At 45.9% G+C, this 14,894-nt stretch overlaps 1 protein-coding gene across 2 annotated transcripts in view; it reads right to left on the minus strand.

Moving 5' to 3' along the window:
- fut8b (fucosyltransferase 8b (alpha (1,6) fucosyltransferase)) overlaps window positions 1-14,570 on the minus strand; it is a 47,046-nt gene extending 32,476 nt beyond the window's left edge. Inside the window, exons 1-3 of one of the 2 annotated variants that reach the window (XM_080791283.1) lie at window positions 14,346-14,570; window positions 5,771-5,889; window positions 4,668-4,830 (exon numbers count right to left, since the gene is read on the minus strand). In XM_080791283.1, the coding sequence (XP_080647409.1) occupies window positions 4,668-4,830; window positions 5,771-5,889; window positions 14,346-14,548 (485 nt within the window). In that variant the 5' untranslated portion in view covers window positions 14,549-14,570. Of the gene's footprint in view, window positions 1-4,667; window positions 4,831-5,770; window positions 5,890-14,081; window positions 14,091-14,345 lie in introns of those variants that run through there. The other variant, XM_080791284.1, reaches the window with a different exon arrangement.
- Between the last annotated feature and the right edge of the window lie 324 nt (window positions 14,571-14,894).

Below are 14,894 nucleotides of genomic sequence, written 5' to 3' on the forward strand. Positions count from 1 at the left end.
CTCTTGAACCTGGCAAGTGGCGGTGGTGTCTGGTGTGCGGGTGTCCCTCCTTTCTCCTGCGCTGTATACCTCGTCACCATCGCACCTGCTCCAAATTGTCTACCGGGTGTGCGGAAGTCATCTCTCTATAAATACTAGAATTTAAAAAATGGAAATACACGGTTATGCAGCCAGTCAACAGCATGCATCCAGTGATGGTGGAGTGTGAGAGGAGGACAATAGACACTACTGCCCTATATACCTTCTCTCATCTCTACGGCCTGTCACACAGTTCGGGCGGGTCCTAATTCTGTTTGTTCGGTGCCGCCGAGATGTTGTTCAGCCTCATTAATTAATGAATTCAGCCCAGCTTCAAGTTCATTCTGTCGGCAGTGAAGCCAGGGGAAAACTGCGGTAGTTTGGAAGAGACACAAGCCAACTTCCCAGGAGGAACAAACACCTCTGAAATCTGTGTCTAGTGACCATTCATGAACACAATAGGCATCCTATTGCTAGGAAGAGAAAACCTCTGTACCTCCGGCACAAATTCCCCACAGTGCGTCACGAGCTGCAATATCCAGGTATTAATTTGACCATCTGTTCCAATTCCAGCAGTGCTGCTGGCTGTAGTGTTGCCTATACACACTGCTCTGGACGAACGTTTATAAATAAAATGCCAAATAACGAGCAATCTCTACTTCTCCATCTGGGGACAGAGTGGAGAGCCGTTTCCAACCACCGCACCGCGTTATGTGTTCAACTGTGTATATAAAACATATATACCCCATCGAGCAGTGTGTTTATGCTTATGTCTTGAAATGATAAAAATCGTTTTTTTTGTCTTTTTGTGCTCTGGGTCTCCCAAGGGTGTCCCGTTCCCGTAGGGAGTGTGAATTTGAAAACAAAGGGGCTGTATATTCATTATACATTATGTTATATTAATATTAATCAATATTAAACAACTGTGTGAAATACTTACTGGCAAAAAAAGACTACTGCTGTAAGTGAAGACATGGGTGCGTGACTTCCATTTTCTATCATGTTGCACTGGTTGCCTGCTCCTAAGTATATTAATTGGCTAAAATTAATAGTGTGTTTAAAAACAAGCTGCGACAGTCCAGCAAAGTGTTTCTCTCTCAATTTATCCCCTTCGCCTATCCGTCCCCAGCCAGTGCGCATAAAAAACAACGGGGGCTTTAAAATTGCAGTTAAGAGTACCTTGTCCTACAGTAAATTGACAATGTGTGTCCATTTTTGCTACATTTTGTACACTCTTCGAGTTAGAAATGGATAAACAAACCCAGCCTTTTAGAGTGTACAGTATCTATTTTCACAGTAGGAATGAAACGGGCCCAGCGTGGCAGTGTTGGTGTCATGTTAGTGCCATGCTGTGCCCGTTAAGCTGCCAGAGGAATGAGATCTCTTAACCCATGACATTATCACAGTGTACTGCATCACACCATCCACCCTGTCCGCATCCACCCGGGTGAATAAAGACAGTTTGTCTTTGGGCTATACATATATACTATAAAAAAATGTCAAAAGAAAATCATGACATCTGGAAAAGTATCATTATAGAGGTTGAAATGTCCTGAAAAGTGAAAACAAGGCCAAATAAGGAGAATCTGTAAAAAAAAAAATGATTTTTTTAAAAAGGAAAGAAAGCTACGTACTCAGCTGAAAAAACAACATAGTGCACATAGACTAATATGAATGTGTGATAACCACTGAATAAAGCCAATTAGAATAGGGTCTTCACAGTATTGCCAAAATTGTTTCCGAAACAATGTCAGCCCAATTTTTAGGATTTACTACCCCTGAGGACATGCTGTAAATGATGCGAGCTTTGCTGATGCAGTTAAAAGATAATTTGCAAGTCACATATAATGGCATAATAATAATGATGATAATGTTAATTAAATTATGTACGAGGGCCATGCAATTTGAAACATACTGTACACAAAATCACATTGATTTACATTAGCGTGGATGTTTTTCAATTACCTACTTTTTTCACCCTTTTTTTCCTGTTTTTCTATTTTCAACACACAAACTTTTATTCCGACATCAATAACATTTAACCCGAGCAACGAAGCGACTTTTCCTCATGATGAAACACAGTATTTCAACACTCAATAGCTTCTCACTGTCCTTCAATCTCTATGGATTGAAATAAAAGTATGTATGAACGCGTGTATAAGTGTATGGCGTGAAGAATCACGCCAGTGGATAGCCGCTCAGACAGCCAGGGCTGAGACAATGGAGCATGTTAAGCCACTTCAGCAGGATTACAATGGAACACTTGGCCAACTGACACCAAGCATTTCTTCTCTCACTTGCGTGGAGGCCAGCCAACCAGCTGGCAGCATGGGTGTGGCCATGACCTTTGCCGTTTCCTCCTCCGGCATCCCCCGTTGTTACTTACTGCTGTGAGCACTTTGTTTATGTTGTTATTGATTTATTCTCTTAACTTTATTTGAACTTCCTTACTGTACATTCAATTATGTACATATTGACGCTGGGTTTGCTTTATGCCTGATTCAATCATTCAATATCCTTTTAGATGGCCTGATGCGTCTCACTTGATGTTCGGGGAGTGTCGGTTGGGATTACTTGTCTAGGGTCTGTCTGTTTGGGCTCAGTTGGGGCCACTGCTACAGTAGGATGTCCAGTTGGTGCAGGGTTAAGTTCCTGCCCACCACGTGGAGTATAGTCTTGACCGGGCGCTTCAACGACCACACTGGGCCGTGTTAACCCATTCTGACCTGGCACCTATTTTGGTGTTAGCATCATGTTATGCTTTAGCTATTGAAAAATAGCAGATCTACAAGCTCATATCGCGCCACCGAGTGGCGCGATACGAGCTTGTAGGTCTGCTATTTTTGAAAAATCGAAGAACGACTGACATTTTTAGAATCTGATCTCAGGTCAGAATGGGTTAATCAGACCAGTGTGTGTCCAGTGGAAACCTGGTATGAATCTGATCTCAGGTCAGAATGGGTTAACCATGTACCTCCGTCCACATGCATGACGGCCTCATCCTAGTGAGGCTCTTCACTGTCAGGTGAAAAGAAGATGTTTGGCTTGACGGTTCGGGTATCGGAGGAGACGCTATGTCTTCACCCTCCCGAAAAAATAACTTTTTATTAACTTCTTATAATTTTTTTATTGTATTTAAATATCTGTTTAATCATCATCATCATAATGTGCTTTATTTTGTGACTTCATGCTCTGTCTTATCGTTAATGCTTCATGTTTTGTGTAAAGCACATTAAATTGCCTTGTTGAAATGTGCATTCCTTTCTTTCTTGAATAGTCTATGTGGGAAAGTAATCTTTGTGGGAAAGTAACCCTCCTCCCCCCCTATCCCCTCCACCTCTTTCTCTTTCTGCTGAAGATGCAAGTAGGCCGGGTGCAGCGCACGCTTGCGACCAGCAGCAATAAGTTTGGTTTGATTAATGTATGTATATGATGTGTTTCAAGCCTTATGACCTGCTGTAAAAACCTTTTGCCCTTCGGGGACACTAATAAACAACTTGAACCGTGAACCTATTGTGCTTGTTGTGAACGTCCCTTTTTTATGTAGGGAAAGATGGGGTAAAATCTGTCATTTTTAAACACTGCACACTCCAACACCAGTAAACATTCCTCTATATTTTACCGACAGTAGCATGCCCTGTAAAAAATACTGTTACAGTTACTGCAGTCTTGGGCACATTTATTTCTTTGCGGAAAATGAGTTTTCTTGCTGTATTCTTCTATTTTTAATTAAATGCTGCGGCCCTTGAGAGTTTGCTTCTGTGCTCTTTGGCCCAAGTCCAGCTAGAACCTATTGGTGGTCTACATCCATGACTAAATGACTAAATAATGACGACATTGGATCCATCATTACACGGGTTATTTTAGCCTTTTCCTGAAAAGTTACACTTGTGGACTGGACTCGTGAGGTTTCCACCCGACAGAGCATCGTTACATGTATCCCTTTGACAAGTGAAAATTAGGAGCAAGGTTTTGGTGTGAAGAAGGCAATGCATAAATGGATTAGACACATCTTTTACCATGGTGTAAATTGACTATTAACATTACAAATGCCCTGTGTTAACAATTATAGGACGTCATCCTGGAAAAGTTGTCCCATCTCACTCGTCTTACATTAGTAAAAATAGAACATTAATTCTAACTAAAACTTTCTCATTACGGGGGATGCATCGCCGCAGATTGCTTGCACTTTCTTAGCGTGAACAAAGTTTACTCTTTTTTTCTTTTTTTGTAACTTTATTTAAAGGACCACTTCACCACTTTTCAACCTATCTTCATATAATAGGTCCTCACTAATAATCTTGAAAAAATGCAATTTATTGCCCACAGCCCTCCTATGAGACACAGTAGGAAAAAATCGTGCCATTTTACCATGATTATTAGTGAGGACCTATTATATGAAGATAGGTTGAAAAGTGGTGAAGTGGTCCTAATAATAGTAATGGGCAAGTTTAATTGGTTACATTCACAAAAAAGAGCCATTTGCTTGCAACCGACCCACCGCTATAAATAATGAATACCCGATGCCACAAATTGGAAACTGGGTTGTTGTAAAGTAGAACTTTTCCACTTTGATGGGACATTTGTGTGTGGCTGGCTTGTGCTGATGATATTTGACATGAGCCCGAAGGCGCTGTATGTGTGCCAACCTCTCCTGCTGTCCCAGGTCCTGGAGCAACGTGTCTGCGTACTTCTGCCTCTCGCCAACATCCACGGTGGCCAGCTTCTTCACCTCGCTGCGCACAAAATACCAGAGCTCCTTGACGCCATTCTCCACCCTCCTTCGCAGCTCTTCTTGATTGGGACCGGGGCCTGCGGGGGTTTAGGTAACAGGAGAGGACAACCATGAAACCTTACAAAGGCGCACCAAAGGAGGAGGCACTTGAGGTACAACAGTGACCTACAAATGGAATCACTGAAACCAGAACTTTATATCCTCGAAGCAGCTTCAAAGTAGACTAGAGAGGAAGAATGTGGAGCATGGGAACACGACAGCTTGTTTACGCGACTGCTACAGTGCTGTGACCTATTGGCATTAGTGATGGCTTCGGGATGTGGCCATTAAAATATTTCTCATTCTCTATTTGAGTGTCCCTGGGTGTTACATTGACCTCATTAAGGAACATTTGATGACTGTTTTCGTGGCTCTTGGCTCTCTTTCATGTGTTGTTTTTTTTGTCACAATGTTCTGACAACAGGACGGAACTCTACACCCCGCCCCAGCTGAACAATGTCGAGCGACCCATGTGGTTAGCTCTAGTTTCTGTTGAAAACAAAAAAACACTAGGAAAGGAGCAATGGCCTGAAATGAGAGGAGGACGAGGAAAAACACTTTTTTAACCTTATCTTACAGTCTTTCTTCTCTTCTTGCCTTCTCTCTTGTTCCCTCTGTGGAAAACACTGGCGGGTATTTTTAGCCCTTTCTTCCCCTGCGGCAAAGATGGAAAGGCTGACCCTGTGCTACCCTGCCCGCTCGCTTGTCGTTCTTATTTTCCATTCTCTCTCTCTCTTTCCTCCATTCTGCCAGCGGGGCGTTCACACCCGCTTCCATTCCGTTCACACGTTGCACCCGCAACACCTGACAGCTTACCCTGCCCATATAACCCAAGAGTTATAGAGTGGCACACAAACACTCACACAATCATCATGGCGTGTCATCGTCGCTGCTAGCTAGCCTACAATCAGCGTGAGCCTGGACACTCTGGTTACAGGTGAAAATGACCCCACCTCCACCCTCGGCGGTCCTGCTTACCATCCCCGGTGAGTCTCTGGAAGCTGTGGATCTGTTGTTTGGCTCTGGTCAGCTGGTCCTCCAGGGAGCGTAGTCTCCCTGCCGCCTGGGATCCGGCCTCCACCTGGCCCTCTGGTATCCTGATGAGGAACGAGAGAACAACAGAGAGAGAAGGAAGGGTTGTAAATGTTGAGTGAGCATGACAGGAAGAGTCACAGGAGCATGTGCTATACATAGAGCTACTATAATCTGGCATCTGCCATACACTCATGCCGCTTTGCCCCGTCCTTTCTGAAAATATGTCAAGTTGCACCGAAAACACGTGGCTCGTAAACAACTAATTGCTGGATCATTCCTTGTCCCTTGTTTGTCAGTGAGCTCTTTTAACAGTGTTTGTGTAGCTACAGTATTTGTAGCCGACTTGATTAAATGTGAGCATGCATGACAGCACTCCGTGCTCACAAGCATAGTATTCGGTAATCTTAGTAAATATGCTGCTGAGAATCTTGCAAAGCCTAATTGCTAATTACAGTTTGAATGATGTTTGGGCCGCCTTTCAACCCATTTAATGTACTCCCCATAAACAGGATTCATTGTGAGCTATTCCCTAATGCGTATTTGTAAACTAATGACTGCTACAATGGTAGATTTTCACAGGGTTTTTGTCCATTAGCACTTTGTGATGAATGGGAATCGGCGGCATGCACACGATTTGGTCTCAGTAACTCGTTCATTAAATAGACCTTTGGCAACGAGTGAAATTAAGATGCACAGTCACAGAAACTCAGTCTCACGGAAAATACTACTTCAGCCAAGGAAGTGGAAAAAAAAAGACTAGAGGAACTGCTTTTGATATCACAATGTTGGCACTACTCTAAACTGTACACAAGGCTATTAGGAATGGACTATATGCAAATGCACAGCAGCACTGGCGTGGCACTACAAAGGCCATGCTAATGAGTGAGCAATATGCATACTCAATTTGCTCCCTGAGTGAGGAATGTCAGGCGAGCATGAAGGTCTTTTTATCTATTAAGTATTATTTATATTTATATTTGTATAGCTTATAAAAACGATGCTTACTCTAGAAGACAAGTGAGTGTGAGTAGTGAGTAGTAGTGTGGATTAAAGATGATTAATCCATTATATCAATCCAACGATAGTTGCAGACCTAATAATGTATTAGTATAATGCATAGGGCGGCTATCAACGACTAGCAGGAAATAGGACAGCTCATATTTTAACTGCTGCATTATGTAACACTTTGTAAAAGACAAGAGGAAACCCATCAATACATATAGCTCATGTGCTCTTGTTTCTATTCAAGGCTGAAATCTGAGGCATGTCCATTTCAATGAACTGACCTGGATCTTTACGAGACAGACCCAGCTGTACTGTGCATGAGCCTCTCTCAATCCGTTCTCACAGCTCCAGACAATATCAGACAAGATCTCCCAATGGCCACACCCTGACCTGACAGTCACCCTATCAGACAGGAAGCAGGCCTTCTGCTTCGGTGACATAATTTCCCACGAGAGTTGAGTGACGGACGGTGAAGGTAATATGAAGAAGAGAAGAGACTTTCTTGACACGAGTGCAGAAAAGCAGTTCTACGTAGGGTAGATAATGCTGGGGCCTTTCACCTGCATTAACCTGTGAGCACCGTTAGCATACTAATACAGGCTAATCAGCACAGACACGCCGCCGAGGCCTAGCTAACATGCTCCAAAGAGACATTTAAACGCCAACTGCTGAGACATCTGCCGGCACAGTCCAAACAAAAACATTTCCAACCAACAGACACGGATATAAAGTGATTGCAAACATCCAGCGCAGCGGAATCAAAAGCCACAAACACAGGGGAGTGACGAACAGCACACAAAGGAATACACAAAAGATGATCTCTGGTGATGTGTCCAAAAGAACAAAACGTAAACGTCGAGACTCGACGAGGCGGCTGCATCTTTCCAATGAAAGTCAGAGGCACTGACTGTACAAGATGAGAAATGTCACACTGTGAGGAATGTCAGGTGGAGGAAAGGACGGAAAGGAAAATAAATCCTGCCAAATGAAGGACAAGCTTGGAGTCTGTGGGTCACTGTGGCCCCTCGACCCTACGGACCCCCTGTGGCACTGGGTGCTGAGATGGAAAGCAGCGTAAGCTTCCACGTGTAAGGCTGTTCCCTCAGAAGTGCTGACCCTGCTGCCCCGTACCACCCCCACCACCTTCCTCCCTCCACTCTCCTGCGCACCCTAACCCGTTGAGGGCACCTGGAGATCAGAGCTGGAAGGGAGGGGGGGGGGGGGGGGGGGTGGTTTGGATAGCAAGGCAGTGAGGGCACAAGCGGAGGCTGGTTCTGCATACATATCTCTGTGGTAATATTCCACATACTTGTTGGTTGTTAGAACATCAAAGGAATCCCATAAACTGACCTGGGAAGCCATACATATGGATGGAAATGTAAAGTGTGCTGCTGGGATCTGCAGATGAAAGTGGGAGACATAAATGCAATTTGCCTTTACATGAAGCAGGGACATTGATTAAGGATCTATGTCGTGAGTGTGAGTGTGAGTGTGAGTGTGAGTGTGTGTGTGTGTGTGTGTGTGTGTGTGTGTGCATGTGTGTAGGTGCGTGTGTGTGCGTGCGTGCGTGCGTGCATCCGTGCGTACTGCGTACATGCATTTGTTCATGCTTGTGGGTCACGGCACTGTGGTTTTATAAGATGTTAAGTGCACAAACAAGTCTAAGTGTTCCAGTCTTTCCTGGAAATTAAGCAAATACGGAAATGCATGACCATTTGACTCCAATAAGTCAAGCTAATAAACAACAGCAGGATATAGCAGCTTGGAAGAGGTGTGTGTATTGTGTAAACACTTGAACAAGCTGCATTAAACCTAAATGAAAACCTATTTGTTAGGCAGAGGTGAGCAGATAAGCTACAAAACGAGAGAGAGAGGGAGAGAGAGAGAGAGAGATACTGGATAGTTGAAATATCCCAGAGGGCAAAACACTTCTCTGCATTTGACCCAACCTATTAGGAGCATTGTGCTTGTGCATGTGAGAGCACACTCCGCAAAGGGAGCAATTAGGGATCGAACCGTGGGTCGTCCGATTCCCAGACGGCTGCTCTACCTCCTGAGCCAATGGCACCCAACGAAGAATGACAGACGACGACAAGAAGTGACACTGTAATCATTATATATACAGTACACCCAATGCACTATTGTCGTGTGAATAACGCTACATGTTCCACTATGTACAATGGGACTGTTACTACGTACTACTTAACTGTGCAAACATTAACAGCCCACTCACCCTCACCCAGGCAAACCCCAAGTAGCCTGATAGTGACTCTAAGTGGTGCTTGCGTGCCTTAATGCCTTTAGTGCGTCCACAGTGCCGGCAGCTCTGCCCTGAGCCCAGCTTGACAGAGATGTCCTGCCCATAGACAGCTTCCACAATGGGCCTAGTGTGTGTGGCAGCAGGACCTCCCTGTCTGGACCTGAGAGACGGCCGGGTCGATGGGAGTTCAGGTCTGGATGTGCCAGTGGCATCTGCTCCATGGAGCCAGGCTGGGCTAATAGCGTCACAGAGTAAAATGAGCCCTCGTGTGCTGTCCGTCACCTCGCCACAGGTAGAAAAAGTGCTCAAAAGCAGTACCACAATGTAGCTCTGTTAGTAAGTAAAAGTCTGGTAGTCAAAATGTTATTCATTTATTGTGAATTCTACAATTTAGTCAATTTCATTTCAAAACATTCAAGTATCAGAAAATGATGTAAACCAGTCACTCTGCATGTTAAAACTAAAATGTCTTTTTGAAAAAGACATATATTATAGGCCTAACCTTTTTTTAATCATACTATCCTTGTTGATATAACGACTTTTAGGTCAACGATATAACATTATATTGTGATATAATAATATAGCAGCGGGTAGGCTACTTACTAAGGCCAGTCAACCGTCTTCTGTGGGTTAGATTTTGGTACCGTCAGCCGATCCGTGCTAATAGAAAGGTTTGGAAGCCCTGGTGCAGACGCTCGACAAAGCCGGATGCACCACGGTGGATTTGTATCTATTTGCAATTGATGGGACTTTACCGTTGTATATTAAAGCTCTGCTGGAACATATAGGACACGCTCCAGTCACTGGCTGCTTATACTAAAGGCTCCAAATAGAACTGGGGAAAACAGCCTTTTGTTTTAGTGCCCCAACCACGTGGAATGACTTACAGCTTAAATTAAAGATCTGCTCTCCCATTACATACGGTCAATTTAAGTCTTTGATTGCAGACCCAAGTGTCTGCAACTATATTATGTATTAAAATCACAAAATGGAGAAATGCTGCTGTTCTGTTTTGTTGTTTTTGTTTATTGCTTTTGAAAATGTTGTATTATGTTGTACTTGACGCCACTGCAAATGAGGGAAACCTCAATGTCTCTCGAGAATAATTAAAGTTTGAAATGAAATGAATGAACCCGTTCTGTAATAACAATCCAAGTCTACAAAGTCACTTGTAACTAAAGTCTTCAAATAATTGTAGTGGAGTGAAAAGTACAATATTTTCCTCTGAGAAGTAGTGGAGTAAATGTACAGTATTAAAGTAAAGTATTAAAAAGAAAAGCGCCTCAGAATTAGACCACAAGTACTTGAGTAAATGTACTTATGTTACTTTCCACCACGGTCACCTCAGGCACAGCAAGACAAGGGCCAGCTCGCTGTCCCATTCTCCAGACTCTCCACAAGAACTACTGTTTGAACTACTGTTTGTTTACAGTGCATTTAGCCGACACTCCTATTATCCAAAGGGACAAACAGCAGCAAGCTCAAGCTTAAATTGCTATGCTGTTGTCATAACAAGCAAGTGATTGTAATCGGGTAGAGCTACATGCGCAAAGACAATACATGTAATGACTACTTCTGTGCGCCTTGAGTATATTGGAGCACGTGAATAGTGTTGCTAGGTAAAGGAACCAGTTCAAGGGGAGGGAAAATCCCTGAGCACGGTGGATGTTCTACTTTCCAGAGATAAGGATAATGCCAGTGTGTAATGTGCATGTAACGAAAGTTGGCAATAGCATAATGCCTTTTGCCCGCGGTTCCCATAGCGGAGAAATGTTCCGCTATTCTTCAGAAACAATTGTTTTTCAGCTGCACCAATTGCTGGAGGGGTTTGTGTTGCTCCACCCTTCTCTTTAAAACACCACAAAAGGTGTTCTAATGGATTCCAGTCAGGGGACATACAGTACTTGACTTGGTCAGGTAATAAGTTTTCACTTTTTTTCTTCTTCAGAAACTCTTCTGTGACTTTGCCATTGTGCTTTGGATCGTTATCATCACTCTGGAATATTCCACTACTGCAAGGCTTGAGTCGAGTCATTTTGTCAGCCAGTATTTCGGTATATCCGCAGGCATTCATGGTGCCATCGATAAATGTCACCTCATCTCCCCGTTCCCCAAAAACCTTTGACTCGTGAAGCCCTTTTGTCTCTGAGTGGCGACAGTGTGTGCCAAGGTTGATCTCAGACTAAATGCCCAGAAAACCAATGTTATCACCTACTGTACAACATCCACCTCTAGCAACAACGGGATGCTAAGGCACTGTGCTGAAAGAAGTGTCAATGACAATGACTTCAAATACCTGGGCTCATGTTCATGGGTCAACTCGACAGCACAAGATCTTACATTGAGTAAGGCGCTCGCATGGAGGGCTCTGAGCGGCATGGCTATTGTGGGGAAGTCCAATCCCCTCAGCTTCTTCTCTCAGGCAGACTATACTATACATTTTCTGTGGATGCTGGACCCTGAAGCCTGCCCTGCAGAGGTCCCTGGATAGGTGATACACCAGGTGTGCAGTATACTCAACATCAACCGGAACAAGCATGTTTGTTTTTACTTGGACAGACAAGGGAGCTGCTGTCATTTACATTCCTGTCCTGATTCCGTATTCAGATCCTGGCCGTGTACAGACAACACATAATTGACACATAAGGCATTATCACAGCCTTTGGCAATTGCCCTGTGTCATTTCGCAGACACGCACACACACATGCGCCTTTGGCAATTGCTGTGTGTCGTCATCGCACACACACACACACACACACACACACACACACACACACACACACACACACACACACAGAGACAATGTCATCACATTGTATGGTTGTGCCTCCTGGCAGAGATCTGTGCTTCACTGAGCGCACCTCCCGGGTTCTTCCTTCTCCCTGTCTGGACAAGCTGGCACTCACAAACAACACTTAGCATTTGTTTTACCTGCAGTGGGTAGCAGATGGGTGGGGTTTGTCGCATCAGGTCAGTTTAGCGTAACACAGCCTTGCAGGGACCGTCTACGCAGAAGAAGAAAAAACAAACAACCAAACTAACTCTGAAAAGTACTTTGAAATCCAATATGGCCGAGTTCTGGACCTGTGCCATGTGGCGTTCTGTGCAGCTCATCTCCTTCAGCCTCACCATCCTCATTTACCACTCCCAACCCCCCAACCACTCTCTCTCTCTCAACTCTCAGCATGGTTGCAGTCCTGGATCCATCCATCATTCGCCCTCCTCGCCGCCTCCACTGCATCGCTCCTTGCCTCCCTACCATCCATCCCTCGTGCCTGGGGATCGATCGACACCTCATCGCTCAGGCCGGCTGTCACTCTCCCCCGTCTCTCTCCCCCTCTTTCTCTCCGGTGTCACATGGTGGATTCGGTGTGTGTCATCCCTCTCGGCGGGGAGCATGCGGCGCCCTGCCCGAGGTGACTGACAGCAGAGCAGAGGGGCGTAGCCGGGGCGGGCTGCTCCGGTTCGACCCGACTCTCACCTCCGATTAACACTGCCCTGTGATTGGTGGGCCGGCCGGCCTGCTGTCTGTCGCTCAGATAAGTGACACTGAATCTGGACTGACTCCGCCGGCAATGTGCTTATCTCTGTACCAAACTGTAGGCTAGTGGGGTCGACGGACTGATTGACTGACTGATTGAATTTATTTGACAATTTCACATTAGATGAATATCGACGGACGGTTGGCCCACAGCAGAAAAGAAAAAGCAACGGGATGTTAGGCCACCTCAATGGAGTTACACTGGGGGTCCATTATGGAATCCAGGGGACAAGAGATGGCCTACAGATAATAGCTATTCAATCGTTATAGTTCAGTTCACAGTAAGGTCACTCGTACTATAAAGCCACATGCACAGCTTAATGTGTCAAATATGATCATCTGACCTGCTGTACCACCATATTTTATACTAAAATTATTCAAAAATATTCAATGCAATGTTCATGAAGGCTGCAACTCAACCGGTCTCAGAGGAGAGCGTATATATTATGCAGTACATGCTCTCTGTATACATCTGAAGGATCAGTGCGAAAGCCGTGCACGGGTAAACTGGGGCAGGCAGGCGCACAGCCCGGTGCGTTGTGTCGCCCGGTGAGCCCCGGTGGGACCATCCATTGGATGGGAGTCTGGCCCAGATCCACCACTCTGTCAGCAGATTGGTGGTGGAGTGAAGGGCAAAATGGAACAGGAGGAGGTGAAGAAGAAGAGTGAGAGAGTGAATGGGCGGAGGGAGAGGAGGGTATGGCAGTGAGAGGGGTGGGATGAACGGTTAAGGACCTTGGCTGGGGATGACGGACAGCTCCCTAACAGCCTCTTTGTGGCTATTAGAGCTCTGATGCACAGATAAGAGACATGACTGGAGGCCTCTCTTGGGCCTCATTTCTGAAAGACTCACATCACACACACAGTAGGCTACACACACACACCCACACACACAAATAATCCCTCACAGTGTGGATGGTTTCCAAAGCTTAAAAACGCAACACGGCAGTTGGCTGCTTTTGGCATGTTGTACCGGATAATTCGCTAAACCTTAGTGGGGCCCGGGAAGGCCGTGCTGTTACGTGACGCCCCCGGTAAACAACGGTGGAGGCCTCAGTCCCAAGCACATACAACGGCTGAATCCTCCACCAAGCCACAACCACGCGGGGTGATGGGGACCCATCTGGACCCTCGCGGGGTGATGGGGACCCATCTGGACCCTCGCCATCGGAGGGCAGAACATGTTTTTTATCCCATGAATTCCACCTTTGTTTCCGAGCCAAATGCTGAATAATTACAAAAGCAAGGGACATTAATGGGAGACCAGCTGTCTTCACGCTGTATGGATGTACTGTACTGTATACTGTACTGTATGTTTGCGTTGATGAGGAGTTCAAAGTGAATTGAATAGAGCAGTAGCAGTCAGATCTAAAGCATTTGGTTCCACACGAGAATATGGTGTATGTACACACACACCCCTTACACACACCCACAGTGCTGTGTTTTACCTGAGGGACTCAGCCATCACACACTCAGCCATCACACACACACTCAGCCATCACACACACACACACACACACACACACACACACACACACACACACACACACACACACACACACACACACACACACACACACACACACACACACACACACACACACACACACACACACACACACACACACACACACACACACACACACACACACACACACACACACACACACACACACACCCCCCCCCCACCCCCTTCCTGTGCTGTGTTTTACCTGAGGGACTCAGCCATGCGCCGTAGGTCTTCATTCTGCTGTTTGAGTCTCTCCAGCTTGGCCAGGATCTTGGAGAGCTCTCGGCTGGATCGCTCTGGATGCTCGCTGTCTCTCACCAGGTGACCCCCAATGTAGAAAAGCAGCGTGCCCCAGGCCAGCAGCACCAGGGTAATCCAACGCCACGAACCTGCCCAGGGCCTCATGGTTCAACTGACGGTGCTCGATTCTCGGCCGGAACGCCCGCCCGCCCGCCCGCCCACCCCCCCCACACCTCCCAGACCTCCCAGACTCCGAACTCCCCTGTCCTTCGTGCGGCACACACGCTCTCGCGTGCCTCCGTCACAACAAGCGTGACAGCGTGTGCAACAGTGGCGCCCTTGCCATTGGCATGCTTGGCCCTGGTGTGGCAGATGAGCGGCTGTGTGTGTGTGTGTGTGTGCGTGTGTGTGTGTGGGGGGGGGGGGGGGGGGGATGGGATGGGGTGACGGCGTGTCTCAGGTAAAGCTCGGTGTAGTAGAGTCACTTCTGGCCCGCATACTTAAGACATCG

The sequence above is a fragment of the Protomyctophum bolini genome (genome assembly GCF_963924005.1).
Source record: "Protomyctophum bolini genome assembly, chromosome: 19".
NCBI lineage: Eukaryota > Metazoa > Chordata > Actinopteri > Myctophiformes > Myctophidae > Protomyctophum > Protomyctophum bolini.